The sequence below is a fragment of the Scomber japonicus genome, chromosome 1 (assembly GCF_027409825.1).
Source record: "Scomber japonicus isolate fScoJap1 chromosome 1, fScoJap1.pri, whole genome shotgun sequence".
NCBI lineage: Eukaryota > Metazoa > Chordata > Actinopteri > Scombriformes > Scombridae > Scomber > Scomber japonicus.
The window spans coordinates 28,961,075-28,985,193 of record NC_070578.1 but is presented as its reverse complement, the minus strand read 5'-3'; the positions used below and the strand labels follow the sequence as shown (position 1 = coordinate 28,985,193).

The window sequence follows — 24,119 nt, the reverse complement described above, 5'->3', positions numbered from 1 at the left end:
TTCAAACATTGTTATGCTTTCAAAACAGCAAACTGAATCAAACCTATTCCTTTTCCTCCATCAGGGTGGTTGAGGCACACACAACAATTACATCACTATAGTGCATTGGAAAGGTTTAAATAGAGAGGACAGTTACTCACAGTGTTGTTGTTTGTGTTGTTCAAATTGAGTTAAAATGTGCATTATGTGACTGGAAAAGATGGATCTGGACAGTATTATATATACCTGCAGCGGTTTATGAGGACTTTGTTCTCTAAGAGAAATACGCAACTTCAATTTTTAAAACCATTAAAGTTCTGTGGAGCTGTCCAATGTCTATACGTAATAATCACAAAAGCAAAGAGTATGTGGACACCTATTTCTAGTGTTTGTACTTTATTCCAAACTGCATGACAAACACTGACTCTGGGAAGTGTGTGTATTTGTCACCACCTTGTGGTGTCTGTCTCATCTGAAATGTATTTATTTTGTATTTTTATAGGCACAGCAGAAAAACACATGAAAAGTAGTTTTTGTTTTACAGTAAGAATCACTTTAATTTTTAGCAACATCCTTCATATTTACAGATATTGGCAGATAGATTTAAGAAAGTTTGGCCCCTGCTCTACATATTTTCTTACCATTATATACTGCACCAAACTTGACTGAAGGCATAATATTCTCTTTAGTACATTAACACCAAAAGAACAGAAAAAGAATTCAGTAATGCTTTGTTTTACAGGTCCTTTCATTTTTGAGGACTTTTTTTTTTTTTGACAAATTATAAGAAAATGTGAACAAAAGTGTTATGTTGATTCAGTTGGTAGAAGTACAAACTCATGCGGGCTGCTGATTTGCCAAAAATTCTTGGACAGAAAATTATTTTGTTTTCAGTCTGTAGTTTTGTGTCAGACTACACATTAGCATACATAGAATAGCATATTATACCAAATGACATAACTCTTTAAAAGAAATTTCCTAAGATATATCAGTAACATCACAGCTATCTTTTGGCACATAAAACTATACAGTACAAGAACTGTGTTACTAAATCAACTTAACTCTTCCCTGTTTTTATCATAATTTGTAATTAGTATAAAGTTAAAGGATCTATAAAATAGCATTAAGTTTTTCTCCATGAACACCATCACAATAGTCTCATTACACTAACACTATTATCATGTCTGAAGGTTGCCAAGATTGGCTTCCTGTTTTCAATACTTTCAATACTACTCAAAATGACCTCTTACAATACCATACTACCTGCTGATTAATGCTGCATGTCTTTCACATGTCTCACCAGGACCAACACTCCTCAACACCTTTATCAGACTGAATGAAGTAAAAGTGGCCGTCCTCATGATGGAAAGTGGTCATGCTTGCTTGTAAATACATTATTTACATGATTAAACTCCCCCTTCCTCTTCTAGGCTGAATCCAGCCCCCAGCATGGGTACTTACAAATAAACCCTGCACTTCTCATTTCCCTCTACTGCTTTTAATAAAGGATATTCATGTCTAAATATTGTTTTACTACACAAAACTGATAAAAAGTATTATTAAAAAAGTTCTATTCAGTCCCTGAGCTGAAGTTATGAAAAGTATCTATAGTATATGTCCAGGCACACTTAGCAGAAACTAAAAACCTGTTCATAGTTTGATGTTTCCTGATATGATAGAGGTGTAGATCTGAGCTGTCAGCGGCACATAACTCTTCTCATTATCATTAAGGATGTAGAGGGGGTCCTGGATACATCCTGGATCAAAATTCTCCTCCACTAACTTCACCTTCATCTGCTTGAAAGTCCCCGTCACCTCCACAGCATTCTGGACAGAGGAAAAGTACAAAACACGTACTCTTATACACTTATAAGATATTACCACCATCTTTAAATGTTGGTTAATAATAATAAATCAATGTCTTATTCTAAAATAAGATATTGACATTAAAGAAAATGAAAATCACTGTCACATTTTGACAAGATGACACAAAAGTTGACCACTAACTTTGTGTCTTGTTAGTTTTACAAATGTTTTTGGGTCCCCCCCCCCAAAAAAAATACACATGTAGTTTTGTGAAATGAAATTACCTGTATCCTTATAAAGCGTGGTCGGGCATACGATGGTAGGTAACTAACCACATGGTTATATATTTTTGTTCCATCAAACTGGACGCCTTCCTTCTCAGTGACAGCTGCCATCCCAATCCGCCCCTCATGCCCTAAAAAAGGTCAAACAAAATCACAAAAAAGCATATGTATGTAAAAAATGTAGCTATTTATGACCTTATTATAGTCTTTCTTTGTAGTTCTACCATTAAGAATTCTGATTTTTTTAAACATAGAGGAGATGATCCTCACCTGGCACTTGGACTCCATAAACGTTGGCCTCTTTGAGACAATCACTGATAGTCAGGATGTCGGACACTTCGGTCGTGGCCACATTCTCACCTTTCCACCTATAGGCTCAAACAAGATTCACTTCATTAGTTTTGCTTTGTTTTTCTCTAAGGCAGCAGTACATCTTACTGGTCTGTGCATGTGGGAAACAAATCTTGTTTTTGTTTTGCACGCTGTAATCATGTCTGGGCTTGACTAGAAGTTTGCCCTGAACCTCAAAGTTACTCTAAATCAGCCTGGTGCATATTTAGTGGTACAGAACCGCTGAGAATTGCTCACAATACTCAATAGGAAATGTATTATATATGTATTATTCAGAATTGTTGGTATTGTGAGTTTGAAAAATGTTCTCTCCAGTTTTGACAGTCATGGATTGTGCCTGCTCAAGCAGTACGTGGCTCTTTATGAAAATATTAAGACACAAGTAAAATCAAAGTTTACTTTGGAGAAAAAACATTCAATCTTTTGTTTTAGCTTTTAATCAATCAAATATAAAGAATTTTGTCTTTCAAATTTTCATAGAAAAGCGGAAAACAAGATTTAATTAATCATTTAGAGGACCAGTGTGTCAGATTTAAGGGGATCTATTGGCAGAAATGGAATATAATATTAATAAGTATGTTTTCATTACTGAAACAGAAACTAAGAATTGTGTTTCCATTAGTTTGGGATGAGTCCTCTACATAGGGAGCAGGTCCTCTTCCAAAGGTTTTTCTACAGTAGCCCAGAACTGACAAACCAAACACTGTCTCTAGAGAGGACCTTTCACATGTTTTGCGAGTTTCCCAGCCACCGTGGGTTCTCCTACATGCTAGACAGGGAGGAGTGAGGTCAAGGAGTTGTTGCAATCTGTAACCTCACCACTAGATGTCACTAAATCCAACACACTGGCCCATTGACTACTTTCCTTGACAGGCTTTTCACCCTCTACATTGGCAGGCTTTTCACCCTCTACTGTTCAAAGACCTCAAAACATTTCATTAACTAATCTTTTAGCTTTGATTTGTGATTTGATGATAAGCCTGATAATGGATAATTAATTCATTAAATATCTATGTGAATAATTATGTTTACAACAATCTACATAAAAATCATGAAACAAATAATGCACAGGCGTTTTACCTGAAAGTGTCACCAACACGATCCTGAAAGTAAATGAAGTTCTCTTTATCGATCCTCATTAGGTCTCCAGTGTTGAAGTAAAGATCTCCCTTCTTGAGAACATTACGAAGCCTTTTCCTCTCCGTTTGCTCTTCATTCTGGGAGTAGCCAATAAAAGGGGCAATATCTGTGATCTTCGACACCAGCAGTCCTGTTTCACCTTCAAGACAAAGCCAAGACATGGTTACTGCCATTTTCTATTGAAAAAATACTTCAACATTTATTTATCATCATCAGGGTCCTGATTTGGTTGGAGACCCTGCTTATGAGATGCAGATGTGATATGCGTCATGGTGCAAAGAGTAAGAATGAAAATGTATGGCCAGATCATTGAGATAAGGTTTTTTAGAGGTTATTTAGTGGTATAATTTATATTAACAGCAGCAGAAGTTTCTTCACCTTTGGCTGACTCTATGCAGAGGCCATTAGCATCTCGAATCGGCTCATCTCTCTCTGTGTCATACTTGATAAGAGTGTAGGGAAACAGCTTCTACAGCGGGGGAAGTAAAGGACATCAAAAGTGCATAAAACTTTCTTTATACAGACAGCAGAATGAAACATATACTTCCCATATTTATTTACAGACATATATGGCATATTTGTGATTCCAACATTTCTGTATGCATTGGTGATATTCAGTACATAAATACAATGCAGAATGTTTCAGAATAAACTCAAGGTTCACTTTCTAGCTTTCAACTGCATCTCAATGTCTCTTACTGGCCTGTAAGATGCAGTCCGAAAATGTTTCTAAAAGGACCATGAGTTGTGATTATTTTGTCACACACGCTAATAAACTCCATACATAATATCCACACTATTAACAGAAACAAAAACTGATTTCTTCTCTCCTTACCTGATGCAAAAAGTTGACCCGTCCAATAGCTCCTATTTTCCCCGCGTAGTTGACAAATCCCACATTTCCCTCAGTGGAGGCGTAAAACTCTCTGACCTGAATCTTCCCAAAGCGATTGAGAAACTCCCTCCATATCTCTGCTCTGACACCGTTGCCAATGGCCAGTCTTACTTTGTGGTCTTTATCATTTTCTCTCTGAAAACACAAACAAAACAGTTCAAGCATTTTGAAAGTTTCACATTTAAAAAAACAATGAATACCTACTAGGGATAAGGATGGAAAGCTTAAGTGTGTATAAATAATAACAATAATAAACTTTATGTATATTGAACTTATCAAGATTACGAAGGATTTTACAAGAACAAAATGAAAAAGAAATTGAAAAATACATACACTGACAAATGTACCCAAATTAAATAAGAGAATAAGGTAAAAACAACAACAACAAAAAAAAACATTTTGAGATGATGATTCTGCAAGCCAGTGTTTGTCCTTCAGTCTTACACCTGAACATGGGAACAGCCAACCAGTTTCTGTTTGAAGGGCTCTGACTGAAAGTAGGTTGGTATATAATCAAAACTGATAGTCAATGTGAGATATTAAGAGGGCAGTGATATGATTTCTTTCCTTTTTTCTTTTTTTAGTAGTCTGCTGCATTCTGAACAATTTGTACAAGACACAATAATCTGTTCAATACACACACATACACACACACACACATATATATATATGTAATATATGTTATATGCTTTATAATAAACTGTTAAGTTCCCCAATTAAGCTCTTAATTAAGATAAGGCGTCTTTCTGATCAAATACCTGGGTAATACCTGTGTGTATGTAACTATCTGAAGTCAGAAACCAGCAGAAATGCTCTCATATGACTATTACACATTCCTTTAAAAAATCATACAAATTCTGTATAAGAAATTCAATTAACTATGATAAATGTGACGGTACAGTGAAATACTAGTACATTCAAGGAAGATCATGGGTGCCAAGTTACTTGATATGGTCTTCCTGAGTAAAGGCCAGCATCTATTCCTAGAGTTGACCAGATACAGAAAAACCACCTCCTATGAGTGGCACGGGGTCATGCAGTAAATTGAGACTCCTCTTCATGTGATGCAAGAAGATACTCGGAATGGTTACATATGTAAGCAGAATATTTACAGTATTTCTAAATACAGTAAATATATCTTTATGATATCCCAAAATGATCCTGAACAATGTCTAGTTATTATCTCAACCAATGGTAGTTATATCGATCTAAAATGTTGCATGCCATTAAACCCCTACAGGTTATGACGCAGAAGGCTGGAAACTGATAGTTGGGATTTAACGATTTCTATTTTTGTAAGCCAGCTGTGTGTGCTGCTCTGTGAGAATGTACACATTTGGAAAGTTATCTCTGATTAGATACAGTATGAAAGGCAGCTTGCTGCAGCCTGTTGGCACTATTCTGCTTCTGCAGCTGTCTTGGGTGAAGACGTTTATACAGTAGTTCAGATGGCAATGAGGGCACATCATGCCCACAGTGCCTTACCAAAGATCCAATGTGAACTTGTTTTAATAGCAATCACTCTGGTATTAAAAAAACTGGTATTTAATGAATAGATAAAGGTCAATAATAGTGGCTTGACTAATATAACAATCTGTCAACCAACAGTATGTGACTAATGTTGCATCTGTGCAATAGTTTACTTGTGTCCAATGTTTTTCACTAAACCATTTAATTACATTCTGCCAAAGCTCATCCACGTTTCCCTGCCACTGAGTGTGAGGTCACCTCAGTCTCCTGTCAACCCTACAGGAATGTCACTGGTTTGGGTTTCAACTGAGAGTAATAACTGTCACATGATCAAAGCACTGCTACAGAGCTTTCCCACAAAGAAAACAAAGCAACTCCTGTAAAACCGCTTTTCATTGGCAAGAAAGTCATTCAAATTAAAGGTTACAAAATATTAGTATTAGCATAGCAAACATCAGCTCTTTAAAATGCTGCAAAAACAAAAATATTATTCCCACTTGAATATTATGCTATTGTTTTTAGTTTAAAGTCTTATGATGAAGAAATAAAAGAGTAAAAAGAGTTTATAAAGTTTTTAAAAACTTGATTTTTAAAGACATTTAGTAAAAATCGCTTGACAACAATATGGTTTTCAGTCAGGATTTTAAAGCTGCAAGGGTCTGGGTATTCCTGGGACCACCAGGCAGCTGGTTCCAGTGCAATGCTGCATAGTAACTAAAAACAGCTTCTCCTTGTTTAGTTTTGGCCCTGGGTACCACTCACAGTCCATCCCTAGTGATCTAAAAGTTCTCATAGGATTATTTCTATTTCAGCATATCAGTGATATAGTTAAGGCCAATTCCATGCAGAGATTTAAAAATCAGTAATGGGACTTTAAATGGCAACATTTTATCGTGGCACCTGGACTGGAAGTTATCCACCAGTCAAACCTACCTACCTACCTGTCTACCTACCTGCTAAGTACCTACCTGCTAACTACCTACCTTCCTACCTACCTACCTGCTAACTACCTACCTTCCTACCTTCCTACCTACCTACCTGCTTACCTACCTACTTACCTGCCTACCTACCTGCTAACTACCTTCCTTCCTACCTACCTACCTGCTTACCTACCTTCCTACCTACCTACCTGCCTACCTGCTTACCTATCTACCTACTTACCTGCTTACCTACCTGCTTACCTACCTACCTACCTGCTTACCTACCTGCTTACCTACCTACCTACCTACCTGCTTACCTACATTCCTACCTACCAACCTGCTTGCCTACCTACCTGCCTACCTGCTTACCTACCTTTGGTGTACTGCAGAGGTAACGTATCACTTCTCCTATGTACTGAACGACGGTCACACTGTACTTCCTGCAGTCATCCCAGAACTGTGAGGCAGAAAACTTTCTCTTCAGAATGATGGTCGATCCTTCAAGGTCAGACAGAGAAAATGAAAGAAAATTTGATTATTATTTACACAACATGAACATGCTCAAGTTACATTTTCATGGCTTTCAATTCAGTACATTTGCTTTTCAAAACTTTGAAAATAAAATATTCAGCTATTAAAGTTAGCTGTTAATGTCCATGTAGATATTATCATATCCAAACATTATATCTATTTATAAGATTAACTGCAGGTTTAGTGTTTTGAAACTGTCATGAAATACCAACCTGTATTAAACAGGTACATACTGTAGCATACAGTATATTTATTTCTACCCTCCAATTAGCTGAATTAGACATTAATAATTATAATTTACATAAGGCTTAAACACCACCAGAAACTCATGTATTTAGTTCACAACATGACTGCTATGTGTGGGTTTCTCCTAATATGTGTGCAACTCAGGCCTCACCAGATATTTAACAGGAACGTGAACTTTAGCCTATTTTGAAAAAGGCTATTAGAAAATAGAGGTAATCTGGTCTTGGTTGATCCAGCTCTGTTCAGATTACTGATTCACAATGACAAAAGACTCTTTCATTTGGTTGTGCGGGGGGGGGGGGGGGCAAGAAACCCAGAGAGAGAAAGAGGAGCAGCTGTGTCACTTTCTGTGTATCGTGCAGTGGAAACAGGTTGAATTCAGTTTGAGTCAGATGAACCACTTTCATGAACCTGCACAATCTTTATGGGGCACACACACAGCTGGTGCATGAGAAAATACTTTGTGATTCAGGTGATACCTCCAGCTGGGTTGTGTGTTCCAACAAATGCAGTGAATTGTGAGGGATTGCAGGTGGGAACTCAGTGAGGGATCATGTCCAAGTTGCAACTCAAGTGAGTGTACAATAATTTAGTTTTTTGTATGATGTATTATGAATCATTCTGAACCCAAAATGTTTGATCATTTTAGGGCAGAAGCCTCTGGTTGTGCATTCAAACAGCCAGAGCATTGAATGTCCCACTTGACATCAGATTTTAAACTCTGTACACTGTGAAACACATATATCTAGCAAGGTAAAAGACTGCTGTATACAGGGAATTGGAAAGTTATTTCAAAAAGTCAGGAAATGTCAGGAAAAAAAACTTAACAAGTCTTTGTTTGCTCAGTAAATATTTCATTCATCACTAAGGAATCTCACACAGCCTTCTCAAAGTCTCAAAGCCTTCTCAAAGACTGAAGTCGGAGGTGGTTTTAGCTACTTTACATTGTCTCACCTGTTTCAATGGAGCCAATAAAACCTATAATGAATCCAGCTGTGTGGTACAGAGGTAAGTTGAGGTAGATGACATCAGTAGACGACACACCATTTGAGGATAAAACAGCCAGAGCTGTTAGGAGGCGGTTCTGATTGACCACAGCTGCTTTTGGGAGACCTGAAACACAAACAATGAAAGCTGAAGATGGTTGTTGGTGCAGATTATCCATGAAATTAAAAAAAAAACAATATCAATCTGATACCTGTAGTTCCAGAGGTGTAAATATAAACTGCAGGACTTTTGAATGTGATGTTTGATCTGAGGGATCGAGGGATCGGTGTGTCTGCTGCATGGTCCACTTTATCGGAGAAGCTCTCGATTCCAGATGTGTCACAGTGTTTAGTCATCAGGAGGACGGTGACGCCCTTCTCGCTCAGTGAGGGCAGCACTTTTTCCACTGCTTCCTTCAGCTCTGGAGCAGGACACACGATTATAACCACTGAGATTACTGAGATTCAATTTATATATTGTCTTGCCAAGATATTGTGCTGTATCTCATGCTGCAAGTATGGGCATGTGCAATTGAGGTCACATGGATAACTGCTTATCTTCCCTCACATTTATTCATATTCATATTTTTATATTTCTTATAATGTGTTTTATTATAATGTGTTCATCATGTGCCCCTTCTGATTTTGTAGCTTCATATTTTCTAATGCAGTACCCGAGTACCTAATTTTGTTCCCTTTCATGTACCAACATGTTCTGGAATGATCATAAAACTTCCTTGAAACCTTGATGTTGGGAATGAATCATACAGCTTTACAGGAAAAATGCAATTAATACACAACCTCATCAGCAAAACTTTCACTGACTTTTTAGACTGGAAAACAGATGCTGCAATGAGTGAACTATGAGTAGTAGTCATTTCTAGTCACTTTATTTTTAAGACCCCTCTGGTTGGCTCATGAACATATTCTGATGTCTGTTTATATCCAACTGACAAAAGTAGATTGATGTTCTTTACTTGTTGTTAAATATCTGGTTTTGCTACAGTCTCTTTTGGTATGATGACCATGTATTGTAAAGAAAATAATTCAATAATAAAAAATAATGGTGTTTAGCTCAATGGGTCTTTAGGCTACGGTCCTCACTGCAGGCGACCCCAGTTCGAATCCCGCGCTGAGTGGTCCTATCCTGCGTGTCATTGCCCCCCTCTCTGTCTCCAATTTCCTGTCTCTCTCTACTAACCTGTACAATAAAGGCAAAAAGCCTCAAAAATATACTTAAAAAAATAATAATAATAAGTTTGCAACAGTTATTTAATTGATTAGTCTATTTAAATGATCTTGTTCCAGCTTCTCTAAAGTGAATATCTCTGATTGATTTATAATAGTAAACTGAATATATTTTGGTTTGGCTCTGTTGATCAGGATAATACATCACAGCTAACATTACATCTTGGCTTTTTTCTGACATTCTATAGACCAAATGATAGAGAAAATAATCAACAGATGAATCAATAATGAGAATAATCATTACAGCTCCAGATTCCTGCAATATTGCACCTGTACAGTATTTGAATGCATAATAAAATAAACTAAAGTATACTTATGAACCAAATTATACTTATAACAATAAACTGTATTTGCATACCACTTTTCACTAAGTGCTTCACGGGGGAAAAAAGCAATAAATACAAAAGGCCAATGCAAACCCAAATAAACAAGCATTAGATCATAAACACAGGAAATTAAAAACCATGCTAAATATAGAGAACGTCAAACTGCAGGGATTGAATAGTAAATCCACAAAATGCATATAAAGTACTAAATCCTGTTTCATGTCAGATAAGCTTATTAATTACCTACATTTTATAATAAATAAGATTATTATTCATGTTACAATCAAATACATATTTAATTCTGATGGACGCTGTTAGAACGCTTAAATCCTCTTAATGTCAAATAAGCTTGTAAATTACCTCAAATTCTATTAAATAATTACAGATTATCATTAATTACATTACAGATTACAATCAAATACATATTAGATTCAGATGGTAAACATTTCCATATTCAGGTTAAGCCCCCTGCACTCCACATGACTGCTGGATCAGTCTGGCAGGAGTCCACTGAGGATAAATCTTCAAATCCCTTTACATGTTTGATGAAAACACTGAGAGGAAATACTTTCTTAAAACTTTCTATGGAAAATCTGGAGATAATACCGTGGCCATTTATTTGCTTAATCTGTGCCTCATGGTGAACCAAAAGCTTTTTCAAAGTCCATTGCATTGAGAACCTGGAGGCCTGGCAGAAAAACTGGAACCAGAGACCATAAATCATTTGGCTTCAAGTCCTAAACTTGAAGTTACTGCTCACTTTGAAAAGAGACACACACACACACACACACACACACACTTGAAGACAAACATACAGACGTTGTTATACCTGGTGCTGCTATCAACACTTTGGCCTTGCAGCAGTTGAAGCAGTGCAGTAGACACTTGGTGCGGATGTTGTAATTGAGAAGAGCAACAGGAGAGCCCAATTTAGCTAAAGCCAGCCAGGTAAACATGAAGGCTGGTTCATTCCCCATGAACAGAGCCACGGTGTCTCCAGCTTTATAACGAGGGTGAGACCGAAGTGCATTGGCGATTTTGTTGCTCCTCTTGTCTGTGTCGGAGTATGTGAAGCTCTCATCCTCAAACACAACGAAGGGCTTGTCTGGATGCGCAGCGGTCTGCTCCAAGAAACGGTCCAAAACAAAGAAGAAAGGTTTTCTCCTTCGCCTCGAAACAAATTTCACTAAAATCCGAAGCAGCTCTACGACGTACAAGATATCCGCCCAGACATAAGGTGTGAAAGTTTTCAGAGCGAATGGTATGATGAGGATAGTTGCTAAAACTACTGAAATACACGTTTCCATCCTGTTTTCTACTTTCAAAGCTACAAATCCTGTAAGAAAAAAAAAAAAAAAAAAGCGAGCAGCCCCCACTGCAAACTGGGGAATGTGGGGAATAAGGATTTTGTTCAGTGGGGCGGGGCTTTGTCTCAAATTAAGATCACAGAAAAGGTCAAATATCTGAATAATTAAGAATATTTAACGATTAAGGAGAAGTAATGCCATGTGTTTTGGAGTAAATAATTAAAGTATTCTGCTCTTCTAGAAAAGAAAGAAAGAGGCGCCTTAAAAAACTTGATTTACAGAGCTCATTAAAGAGTCATTAAGAGAATAACAAAAATAAAGAATGTAGGAGTATTTATGTGTCTGACAGAGGATCAGTGTCAGGGTCAGTTAGAGAGGCTGCAGTGACATGTAAACACTCTGACCGGGTCAGTTAAATGCAGCAGGTAGAGCAGCAGATGACAGACAGTGAGGAGTTTGAGTATTTAATATGATGAAAGTGATTGTGATTTTCTGGGATAAGTATTAATAACATAGGCAGAGGTAGGAGTAAGTACATTCACTAAACTACTAGGCTACTTAAAGACAGTTATGAGGTACTTCATGCTTATATATTATAACATTTCAGAAAGAAAGGTAAAGATTTAACACAATGGATAAATACAACATATTGTTAAACATAAAACCAGTAGTTTCCAACATTTTTGGATCGCGACGTCTTACAAAGAGCACTGTGTAGTCAGGTTTAAATTTGAGATGTTTTGTGAGTTATTAACAGCTCCACCAAATAGTGATTTTTCCTAAAACTCTCTAAACTTCTCACATGGTCTGATTTCAATGAATGTTTAAATTATCCAATATTTAATCAAAAATCAATGATTAGAAAACAGATTTGTGTCTCAGAACTTTGTTTTTTCTCCTTTCCTCTCCCATTGATCATCTCATGACCCCTCAGATTTATCTGGTGACCTTTTGGAGGGGCCCGACCCCTATAGATTGGAGAATGCTGGACTAAATTAGCTAACTGCTTGTAAAGTAATTGACACTTACTCCACCTGCAGCGGTTACAACAGTAACTTGCTGCTTAGACGCTGCTTCTGTATTAATAATCTAATGATGATATTATGCATATTACATCTGTAATATTAAATCTTCATCTTCACTCTTTCATTCTAGGCCGTTGTGTCTCCATAGCAGAGTAGGACCCGGATAGGACCCACCGGACTTCACCGAGGCAACGCGCCAAAAGCATAACAACAAAAACGTCAACGAGGAGGAGCTGAGATGGTTGCCAAGTTTCTGGTTTGTGTGTTCGTGTAGGTGGCGGTGGACGCTATGTATTTTTTACTGGCAGTGTAGACCCTTTCTACTACTGTTCTTTTACTGGGTTTTAAAAATGCTACTTATTTTAGCGCTTTCTGTTGACACCACATCCCGCAGCATATACCCAATCAGCACAGAGTAAACCTCAAGCCCCAGCCAGGATTTTATTCTGGGCTGTACGGAGTACCTACCCCGAGGCAGAGACTCCTTCGGGGGAGGTTCCTGCTATGGCGATGCACCGAAAGCATAACAAAAAAAAAACGACAATGAGGAGGTAAACATGGAGGGAGCTGAGGTGGTGCTGGGTTCTGGTTTGTGTGTTCGTGTACATGGCGGTGGACGCTATGAACTTTTTTCCGGCGATGTAGACGCTTTCTACTACTGTTCGTCTTCTGCTTGGTTTTTAAAAATGCTGCTTATTTTGGCACTTTCTTTTGATGCCAAATCTCGCCCTGAGTATAAGCGAGATTTGAAGTCGGTCCTGAACGGTGTACCGACCCCAAGGCAGGGACTCGTTTAGCCATAAAAGTTACGGGAGATTAGCCCCGTTTCCACTGCAGGAACTTCAGGGTAATTTTACGGGGCTGGGGCCGTTGGTTTGTGTCTCCATTGCAGGAACTTCAGGGTAATTTTACGGGGCTGGGGCGGTTGGTGTGTGTCTTCATTGCAGGAACCTCCCCCGAAGGACAATCTTCCAGAGCTTTTACGGGGTCTAACTGAGTCACTCCCTCGGGATAGGTATCCGTTTGGCCCCCGAAAAGTTCCTGGCTGGGGCTTGACGTTTATTTGATGCTGATTGAGTATACTCAAAGCGGGCTGTGGCGTCAACAGAAAGCGCCAAAATAAGCAGCATTTTTAAAAACCCAGCAGAAGAAGAACAGTAGTACAAAGGGTCTGCTGGAAAAAGTTTATAATGTCTACCGTCATGTACACGAACACACAAACCAGAAATGCGGCAACAACCTCAGCTCCTTCATGTTTACCTCCTTGTGTTTTTTTTTGTTATATTTTCGGCAAGTCGCCTCTGTGACGTCACGGTCAGAGTCCGGTGGGTCTTATCTGGGTCCTACTTACTTATTTGTTACTATCTTTTTAATGCTCTGACAACGAGAAACAGTATCTTGTTTTATTGTATGCAAAAACTGAGGGAAATGAAATTAAAGTGAATCTTAAATATATTTTGATGTTTTTTACTTGAGGTCTTTTTGAGTTTTAGTGGTGGAGGAGGTATTAAAGGTTGAATATGTAGAATATTTATTAAAAGCTATATTTTTTTTAAAATAATACAGCCACGGGTTAGGGCTTTTCCATAAAAAAAAAATTTAGTCTGAATTAATATTTTTAAAAAATTTTGACGGGTTCGACAATGACGTTCTGTGTACACTGTACCAGCCAATTAGCGGCCGGAATTGCGGGTTGCCAGGGTTGTCTGTTGTTCCGGCGCAGCTACTGTAGGCTGGCACTGGGTGAAATGGAGTTGTAAACAAACACGGCCGTGTTGGACTCACTAAAACCAGCGTTTTTTGCACTTAAGTACAACTTTTCATCACAAAACTTCGAAGGTAAGACAGAATATCTGTTAGTCACTGTAAATAAGTGGTTGTTTACCTTTGTATGCTGCTGGTTCACTGAGTTTTTAGCGCAATAATAGTGGTACTGTTGAACTCGCTAGGGTCTTAGCTTTCATATGAGATGCTATTTGTTTGTGTACCATGAAGTATCAAAACGGTAGCAATGGAAATGTGGAGAGTGGGTTGACTTTCTGACGCTATTCGGATTTTGATATTTGATCATTAACCTCTTAACGCACGCTGTTCCGTTCACGGGACGGGACAGATGTTAGGAGGTAGCCACACGGTCTTCTGAATGTTTTAAACACCAACCCTTAAACATATATACTCATGCCGTACATTGTTGGAAAGCTTAGATTGTTCTGATTCATTCAAGACCACTCACGACTTATATGGTTGCTCACAGCCGTAATAGTATTACCGATTAGCTCGGCTAGCCACTCAGCTAAGTGAGAAAAGCTATAATGCCTACATACCTTCAAAGTCTTCCCTTTATCCACAACGATCATCTTATGACTCAGGACTTTCTGTACAGCTCGCCAAGTATCCATTCTTGTGAAATATGAAATCCGTTTTCATAAAACCGGAATACTTTCCTCAATATGTCCATGTATTTATTCCAACACGTAATGTAATAACACGAATAACAAACCATATACGGTCCGTTTACGTCATTTCCTGACCTACACGTGACTAGATGTTTACGACCGTGAGCCTCTTCTGCTTCTGACGACACCACACACAAGCCAATCGGTGTTTAGGATTAGGCAGTACATGCAGAGACATTGCTGCTACTCCCACTGGCGTTACAATGTAATGTACCTCGGTGGTTTCAAGCAAAGTCCTTCTAAGGCAAGTCATCTCACTCGCCTCCGGGCAGCTATTTGGCCATAGGAAGACCAACCGGCTATCTAAATGAATAGGGAGAGAGCTGTATCTCCATTTTCCGAGGTCTAAGGGACATAAAAAACATATGTTTTGAAATCACGATGAAAATCAAACTATAATCGCTGAAAGGGTTTGATGGTTTGGTATCAAATTAACGTTTTAAAAGCCTTTTTCCTTACAGGCATCTTGGACTGCGCATGCGCAATACTTCACGACAGTCTTCATTTACGGCAGGCACTGACAGCAAGACGTCATCTTACGCTCACAGCAGAGACAGGAGTTTGCTCACAGTCAACTTTCCCAGATCATGCCACAATTTTGGATAAAGCATTACAAAATATATGTACACAAAGTAGTATAAACTGCTGATCATATGTTTTAAAATGTCGCTGTTGAAATTGACTTCCAAGTGTCGCAAAAACGTGACCGCGTAGGACCAGCAAAATGATTGGAGCAACGGCACCAGAAGAGGCGGGACATGTGCAAACACCAGCCATCTTGGCGTTACGTAGTTTCCCTATGCATTTCAATGGGAGTGATATGTCTCCTCTTATTATAATGTCTCTGTTTCAAGTCAGTTACAGCGAGGGTATGTTCGCTTCCTGTTTTCAAAATAAAAGCACCAACTCTATCGTTATGGTTTTCTTAATAATAAAAGGCAACGGGTGTTTTATTTTGTGAAAATGACCGGAAGTGCGTTACTCGCTACGGCTAACTTGAGTGTCTCCGAATTCGCAGGAACAAAACTTTAAGCAGATGTTATTTGGACAAATTAGCGTCACATTGTGGATCTAAAGGGCTACTTTCTCGCCTAAAAAGGTTAGACATGTGGATAAAGTGGTATATTTACAGAGTTAGAGCTAAAATAAAATCCGGCACCGGACCTGGCAACCCGACTGCTGGAATTACTTTTTGGTTGTTGCGACTACGATCTCGAGACATTAGATGGCGTTGTTCTGCTCATTCTACATATTCTACCTTTAAGATCTTGTACAACAATGTATGTATGTAATATTACAAGCTGAGTGTATTAAAGGTGCACTGTGTAGAATTGTGTGTAGTTTTAAATATGTTTCAATTTATGTATATTTCATGAAACTAGGAATCATTTTGTTTTAGTTATCTTACAATGAGCCCTATAACGGAACTGCTCCCTATATAGATATAAATCTATATAGGGAGCAGTTCCTTTTCCACGGAGCCCGCCATGTTGTGCCACCATGTTTCTACAGTAGCCCAGAACAGACAAACCAAACAGTGGCTCTAGAGATGCCCCCTTCCCCCTCCTACATGCTTAGAGGGAGAGGGGTATTGCACTGGTTGCAATCTGTAACCTCACCTCTAGATGCCACTAGATCCTACACACTGGTCCTTTAAATATATATATTTTAAAGTGCTCATTCTGCAGAGTGTCTTGTACTTTAAGTGACTATCATATATGACATGATTACTTTCATAATGCTAAAGCATCAATGTGTAGGCAGCACTGTAGCTAATGTGAAGTTATAGGTTTAAGTAGTTTATTGACAGTTTAGTTTAGTCTAATGGTTCCCAATCAGGGGGGCACGTGCCCTCCAGAGGGTCACAAGACAAATCTGGGGGTTGTCAAATGATTGATAAGGTGTTTTTTTTTTTTTTTTTAACTTTTTGGTGATTTTTGCTGTTTTTGTTTTTCAAACAGTAATTTAAGAGACCACAGGTTAAACCTTAAATACTCTGTATTAACAAAAAAAGAAGTCATATAATTGTCCGGGAGTTCTATAGTGGTGTCATATTTCTGGCCTCTTCTTCATAAATGAAAAAAAAGGAAAAAGAGATTTATAATCAACAGCTGGGTTGGCTGGGAAAACAGTGTCAAATGGGACCACAGAGAAACTTTCCATGTTCAGCAGCTGAGTGAGTAAAATACATCATTTGGCACAGTGAAGCTCCAACATTCAGCTGAAGGAAAAAGAAGACTCCAGGCTCCAAATAAGTATAGTGAAGTAAAAAGTACAATGTTTTTTCGAAAATGTAGCGTAGTTGAAATATAAAGTAACATAAAACGGAAATTATTCAAGTAAATCACAAATATCTCAAAATGACTTAAGTAGGCCTACTTGAGTAAATGCAGTTACACACACACACACACACACACATGCACATATAAATATACACACAGGCTCACACAGTCAGACACTCACACAGTGTGACTACAATTGAAAAATGTAATCTCCAACACTATGTCTTTTATTAACTTTGGTAACACTACAATTGTAAAATTCTCCAGAAAGTAATGAGACTTTTTCCTCTGCATTTTCATTTTAAAGTAATTTTAAATTCCTGCAGGTGTCACTCTTGTCTTTGTTTGCTCTTCACTTTATTGCAGTCAATTGTTGTGCCTGTAACTTAACTAACAGTAGTTGAATAATTCATTCAAAGTGTATTAGTAAAACTCAAAGCTAAGTTAATTGATTTTTGAGAAAATAAGTTTAAAGCATTCAGTCAATATTTGGTCACACAGAAATATGCTGACATCAGGTTTGCTTTATACTTCTCTCAGTTTGATTGATTGATGACTCATTTCGAAATTTAGTGACATAGTCTGCACAGTTGTGGGCTTTTGTAGCAAAACTCCTGCAGTTCTCTCAGCCATTTTAGTACCAGGCTGAACCACGTAGACTGGTTCAATATGTTTGGTCAGGAAGATTATTTTTTGCACACTCAAACATTGCTTCTGATCCCTCACACAGCTCACTCATGATTTCTATGGGTGTCAATTAAGACGTCAGCTATTCATACCATCTGGTCACATCTAACTAATAGCATAGTGACACACCTTAATTGTCAGCCTGTCATACTGCAGCTGTCTTTTAAATATTTGTTCTTCCTCTCTGCTTTAGTGCTTACTGAATGCTGTTTTGCATGCCCCACCACCTCCCCATCATTGTCCAGTCTTTGCACATTGATTAGCACAGTAACCTAATCAGCCTGATCAGTCCCAGCAGAAGTCTGGACTCAATGGGGGGATTTATCCTACTGTTTCTCAGGACCAAAGTCTCTCAATTGAAAGTCTTCCTGTTGAGTCTAAGACTCAAAGACTCTTGAGAACACTTAATAATCAGTATCATCTGGAAAATAAACAATTTTTATTGGTTCATTTACTTTTTTGAAATTTATGTCAAAATATGCCCATATTAACATGAGTTAAACATGTACTGAATAATATTTTGTGAGTATTAATATATGTGAGTATAAATTAAAACAATTGTACATTCAAACATTTTGTGGAATATGAACATTTTGCTTGTGCCAAAAACATGGAGAACTAACATTCCACACACATTCCCGGTAGATTACTTTGAAATATTAACAGCATTTTTCTACGACAAAAATAAAGATGATTGTTGCTGTTATAACTAGTCTTGTATTTTGTTGATGTGCAGTGTTTCAGCATCTGATAAACCTTTAAACTCAATGTGAAAAAATCCTCTCATAGCTACTTACAACACACCTTGCCCCATGGAGCCCCTTTTGTCGTGTTGATGCAGGAGTATTTGGTCTAAACCAATGGGAAACAGCTGGCTGGCTGCAGCAAAAGTGACAAAATCTGACTACAGCTCCTCTAAAGCTCACTCGTTAACACACTATACCTTGTTTGTTTAATCAGAGAGTGTAAAATATATTATATTGCTAGTTGGGTGCAGTTACTTCCTGAAGTATTGTTGTCACTGTGAGGTTGCCAAAAATCCATCGGAGCCCATAAATCTCCCACATGCATTTGTCTTTTGTGCTGCAGAATAAAATGTCATGATCACTTTTCTTCTTAGGCTGGTTAACCTGGCTACTGAATAGCAGGAGTGTCCCATCTGCAGCTACAATGAATGGGACCCTCTTAACAACAGCATACAAATTACTTTCACAAAGCTTAATCATTACCACACTATTAACATACACGAGGGGCCAAAATATAAGGAACATTTTTGCATTTAATGCACTCCAGTACACCACCATCACCACCTGCTACAACCTCAATAACTTTCTTTCTTCCAATAGAAATGAGAATATTGATACTAATTCGTCTGTCTGTACAGTAAACCTGACGCTACACAGCCAGCAGCCAAATAGCTTAGCTTGTTCTTTCTCTTCAACCTGTTCAGGTGTTGACCACAGGATGCCGAGGCCCTTCCAAATCACCTCGAGCGCAATAGCTGCAAAACTGCACCATGCTGTGGAGGAGGAGCATGGTGCTGAGCCTGTATAGCAGGAGTGTCTGAAGCTATGGGAACCTAGGAGAAAGCTAGGCTGGCTGTGTCCAAAAGTAACAATATCCATCTACAGTACTGTACCTCTAAAAGCTCAACCATTAACACACTATATCTCAGGAACTCTTTCTTTGTGCTGCAGAACATAAAAAATATCATGATGATTTTCTTCCCCCTCAGCTTGACCAAACAGTGACTGGATGGGTGTAGAGGGACTTCCAGGGCACCTTGAGTGCAACAGCTGCACAATTGCACCATGTAGCTGAAGAGGAGCATGTTACTGAGCCTGTGCAGTGGGAATGTCCTGTCTGTCACTTCCAAGTGAGTTGGTGATATGGCAGTTGCTGTGTTTTTCTGACCCCTGGTGACCATAAATTGATTATTGCAACTTCTATGATAAAAAGATTAGTACATTTCAGTAAATTCCAGTTTGAGCTTGGACATCAAAACTTACAATAACATATCTTTTAAAACAACATCCTTGTCTCTGTGGGACCAGTGCATGATGCTGCTGAAGGCATCCTCAGTGTCTATCATTTGAACCTTAGGGTTGAGCCAGAGGGTGAGGTGATATCAGCGGTCACTGAGGTCTTTGGGTTGTGAAACTCCTGTGAGCACAGTCCAGTGAAGCATGTGGCGACAACCTATCTCTTTGATTATGTCACCTCCTTCTTCACACTTACCTGCACGTTCCAAAGTAATTTGTTAGTATTCCCTGACAAACTTATGGTGATATTATACTGTTAATGATATTATATTTACGCAGGATTCCAAACAGGAAGACAAATTGAATCATGCCAACCACACACTAGTTGGTTATAGCAAAGTCTAGAGCTGCCTGCTTCTTTTTTAAAAATTGATTCATTAATAGTTCTTCTTTAAATAAATTTTAACCGTATTGTTTGAATATATTAACAAATCATGATTGGGGGGAAATCCTCACTTTTTAGACTTTCGACATTTTGAATATTTAATTTTTAAAAAGTGATTCTTGAGACTTTTTCAGCTGCTCCCTCCTTGGAAACCTTCCACTCTAGTAGCCCAGTTGATAAGAATCTGCTGGTGTAAGGGATTATATTTCAGAAATACGTTTTACTTCAGGTCACGTTGCCCCTAACCACGCAAGCGGACCACTGACACACGCCTATAAAGCAGAAGGCGTCTTCATTCATGAGCACACTCAGAGGTGGATACTACGCTGCCGTTTCATTTCACTGACATACTGAGTACTATTACATTGGACAATGCTGCGAGTAAGGTGTCTGAGAGGAGGTAGCAGGGGGGCCGAAGCTGCCCATCTGATCGGAGCCATGGTTGGTATTATGATGGTTATAGTGTCTTTTTTTAAAATCTGCAAATGGGTTTTTGGGTTTTTGGGTTTTTTTGGGTTTTTTTTTTACAGATTAAAAAAAGCATTTAAGTAGTGTGAAATTTAGAAAACAGCACATGTCAGTCAACGCGAATAAAGAAAATTTGCTCGACTGTCTCTTTCACTTGAAATCAGTTTAATTGGTTTATTGATGTATTCTGTTGCACTGATAACGCATTTTACGCAAATAGCCTACATAACTCGAAGAAATTCCGATCAAGTCGACTATTTGGGGCATAAAAAATAATATTTTAAACCACTGATTAAGGCAAAGAAGAAAACCATTTCTTTTTAATTGTTGCTCCCTGAGTGACAGTGAACAGCCGTTTGGCACAGATGCTTCTCACACTCAGCGACACTGGAGCTGCTTTTGAGGCAACAGGGGCCTCATTGGGGCGCCCCTCTGTGGAGATAAGGCATCTTTATAACACGTGTACTTTGGCACAAATCCAACCTTACTGAATATATTTCTCATTGACAACCCTATGGTTATCTAAGGTCACTGTGTTTTTGTTTGTTATCAATTTACTGTGTGTGACCTGCCTGCCAAGTCATTTATTTGACTCTATCACTTCACTTCACCACTTTCACTCAATTTCTTGCACTAAATTTGATTAAAACAAATATTTAGCAGTTACACACAGCTAGTTTTTGACAACCAGTATACGTATTTTATCTATCTGCATACTATTTTTTTTCTTTTATGTTGTTCAATAATTATATCTGGATTATTCTATTGGCATTTTTTGTTGCTACAGAAAATAAAAAAAAATATTTTCTTTCTCTTCAGATTGGCCGGGCTGTGACTGGATGGGTGCAGAGGACCTTTGAGAGCACCTCCAGCGCAGCAGCTGCACAGCCTCAACGTGCAGTGGTAGATGAGCATGTTACTGAGCCTGAACTGCAGGAGTGTCCTGTCTGCAGCCACAATGAATGGGACACACTTGAGGAGGTGATCGTGGGTCGTGCTGAAAACGCCCATGTGCCTCCCTTCACTGTGGAAGTGAAAGTAAGCTTAAATGACTCAGTATATGCAGCAGGAGTTCCAATGTCAAAACTGTGAAATGATGCCAAAATGAGATTAACTTCATGTTATTGCATTGTGACCCTCTCTCAACAGGCTAACACATATGAGAAGTATTGGCAATTCTACCAGCAGCATGGGGGCCAACCTTTTCCTGCTGAACACTTGAAGAAAGCTGTTTCTGAAATTGAAGAAATGTGCAATATTCTGCGTCATGAGGGTGTCACTGTGAGGAGACCAGAACCCATTGACTGGTCCATGGAGTACAAAACTCCAGACTTCATCTCATCAGGTAAACATATGTAAAAGTGTAACCTGTTTCTGCTCTACGGCTAAAATCCAGTAATCTTTGATGATAGAAGTTGCACATTTATCTGTTTCATAATGCATACCATGCCATTTTTAAATGTTCTATGTGAGCTAATAGTGTATTTTATTGTAGGCATGTATGCTGCCATGCCAAGAGACATCCTTATGGTTGTGGGAAATGAGATTATTGAGGCTCCTATGGCCTGGAGGGCTCGCTTCTTTGAGTACCGAGCATACAGACCTTTGATCAAGGAGTACTTCAGAAAAGGTGCTAAGTGGACCACAGCTCCTAAACCCACTATGTCGGATGAGCTGTATGATCAGGTAAAGGCCTTATCTCCTCTATCTCTCCTGCTGGTAAATGCTCAAGTAAAATACATATTAAATATTTCAACTGCAGGCTGTGTTAAAAGCTTTTAAACATTCAGTTTCTACAAATCACAGCTGACTTCTTTGCACTGTGCTGTTTGTTGTACTGTGTGTGCAAATTGACTGCATATTACTGCTTAATTGCTGGAGTGTAAACCAGTATTGTGTGACACGATTCAGGACTACCCCATCCGCACAGTGGAGGACAGACATAAGCTGGCTGCCCAGGGGAAGTTTGTGACCACGGAGCACGAGCCCTGCTTCGATGCTGCTGATTTCATTCGTGCAGGGACGGACATTTTTGTCCAAAGGAGTCAGGTAGGCGGCTGTGTGTGTGTGTGTGTGTTTGTGAGCATTAATATTCCATTCATATCCTCAAATGGGTTTTATTTATTTGTTTACTTATTTTGCAGGTTACAAATTACATGGGAATTGAGTGGATGCGTCGTCACCTGGCACCCGACTATAAAATCCACATCATCTCATTCAAGGACCCGAACCCCATGCACATTGATGCCACTTTTAACATCATCGGGCCGGGACTGGTGTTGTCAAACCCTGACCGCCCATGTCACCAGGTAAGTCAGTAAAGGCTGAATGTTCCTTTTGGTTGACCATGTTTCATAGTGTCCTTTACTGTCATCTTGTGGACAGATACTCACACCACAAGGTACCCCATTTTCACAGCTGCTTTTTGTCCTGTATCTCAGGTTGACATGTTCAAGAAGGCCGGCTGGACTATTGTGAAACCTCCAACGCCTCTGATTCCTGATGGTAAGTATCAAAACTAAATTTGTCTTCTCTTATAAAAGCAGAACATTTTGAATTCTCATAGCAAAAACAACACACTCGCTTTCTGTGTAGACCACCCACTGTGGATGTCCTCCAAATGGTTGTCTATGAATGTACTGATGTTGGGTGAGAAGCGTGTTATGGTTGATGGCAATGAAACCAGTATTCAAAAGATGTTTGAAAGCCTCGGTGAGTATTCCAGCTTATTTTTGCACTGTTTTACATTATTTAATATTAATTTCAACAGTCCCATTCATCTGTGAGGCAGGTGCATGAAACTAAAGCTGTGTAATGATGTGTGAATGTGTTTTTGATGCAGGTATCAAGACCATAAAAGTGAACATTCGCCATGCCAACTCTCTGGGTGGTGGCTTCCACTGCTGGACAACTGATGTCCGCCGCCGTGGGACCCTGCAGTCCTACTTCCATTAGCCTTGCCAGAAAATAGGCAGTTTTTATTGAGCTTTGAAGATTAAAGCCTCAGCTGGGTATTTTGATGCCACTTTAATTTTGCATGGATTGTTTTTGATTTGACATCGTTGTGCATCGCAATGCCTTTTTGCAAACAGTTTTGTTCAGATATATATGCTCAATAGCAAATGATAATAATAAATGAAAACCACTTTCCTTCAATCAGTAATCTCAATAATAACTGCATTTCTGGCCTGGCTATTGTGAAGCTGAATTGTTTATGGTTAATACATCTAAAAGCCATAACTTTGAGGACAAGGTACAGTTTGGTATGTGAATGTCATTGAAACT

The 24,119-nt window shown here is 38.7% G+C and overlaps 2 protein-coding genes across 2 annotated transcripts; one reads left to right on the top strand and one right to left on the bottom strand.

Annotated features, from left to right (window-relative positions):
• Positions 1 to 1,629: 1,629 nt before the first annotated feature.
• On the bottom strand, positions 1,630 to 11,489 carry zgc:158482 (uncharacterized protein LOC100009650 homolog). Its single transcript, XM_053321302.1, has 10 exons — positions 11,012 to 11,489; positions 8,821 to 9,030; positions 8,577 to 8,735; positions 7,219 to 7,343; positions 4,396 to 4,590; positions 3,939 to 4,029; positions 3,501 to 3,699; positions 2,340 to 2,437; positions 2,070 to 2,200; positions 1,630 to 1,806 (listed from the first exon to the last, which is right to left on the bottom strand). Exons 1-10 carry the CDS (start codon positions 11,487 to 11,489, stop codon positions 1,630 to 1,632), a joined length of 1,863 nt encoding a protein of 620 aa, XP_053177277.1.
• A 9,204-nt stretch (positions 11,490 to 20,693) lies between these two features.
• gatm (glycine amidinotransferase (L-arginine:glycine amidinotransferase)) lies at positions 20,694 to 23,863 on the top strand. Its single transcript, XM_053319216.1, has 9 exons — positions 20,694 to 20,807; positions 21,654 to 21,872; positions 21,984 to 22,179; positions 22,330 to 22,520; positions 22,746 to 22,883; positions 22,979 to 23,143; positions 23,276 to 23,339; positions 23,430 to 23,546; positions 23,677 to 23,863. The coding sequence occupies exons 1-9, from the start codon at positions 20,739 to 20,741 to the stop codon at positions 23,787 to 23,789; spliced, it is 1,272 nt and encodes a 423-aa protein (XP_053175191.1). The 5' UTR covers positions 20,694 to 20,738; the 3' UTR covers positions 23,790 to 23,863.
• Positions 23,864 to 24,119: the final 256 nt, after the last annotated feature.

Excerpts from the sequence above, each read along its gene's own strand:
- zgc:158482 (XM_053321302.1), bottom strand. The coding sequence starts at position 11,489 with ATGGAAACGTGTATTTCAGTAGTTTTAGCAACTATCCTCATCATACCA. Across the intron at positions 3,700-3,938 it reads CTGCATAGAGTCAGCCAAAG|GTGAAACAGGACTGCTGGTG; the intron begins GTGAAGAAACTT and ends TTTGTCTTGAAG. Across the intron at positions 2,201-2,339 it reads TTATGGAGTCCAAGTGCCAG|GGCATGAGGGGCGGATTGGG; the intron begins GTGAGGATCATC and ends GACCTTTTTTAG.
- gatm (XM_053319216.1), top strand. The coding sequence starts at position 20,739 with ATGCTGCGAGTAAGGTGTCTGAGAGGAGGTAGCAGGGGGGCCGAAGCT. Across the intron at positions 22,180-22,329 it reads TCCAGACTTCATCTCATCAG|GCATGTATGCTGCCATGCCA; the intron begins GTAAACATATGT and ends ATTTTATTGTAG. Across the intron at positions 23,340-23,429 it reads AACGCCTCTGATTCCTGATG|ACCACCCACTGTGGATGTCC; the intron begins GTAAGTATCAAA and ends CTTTCTGTGTAG.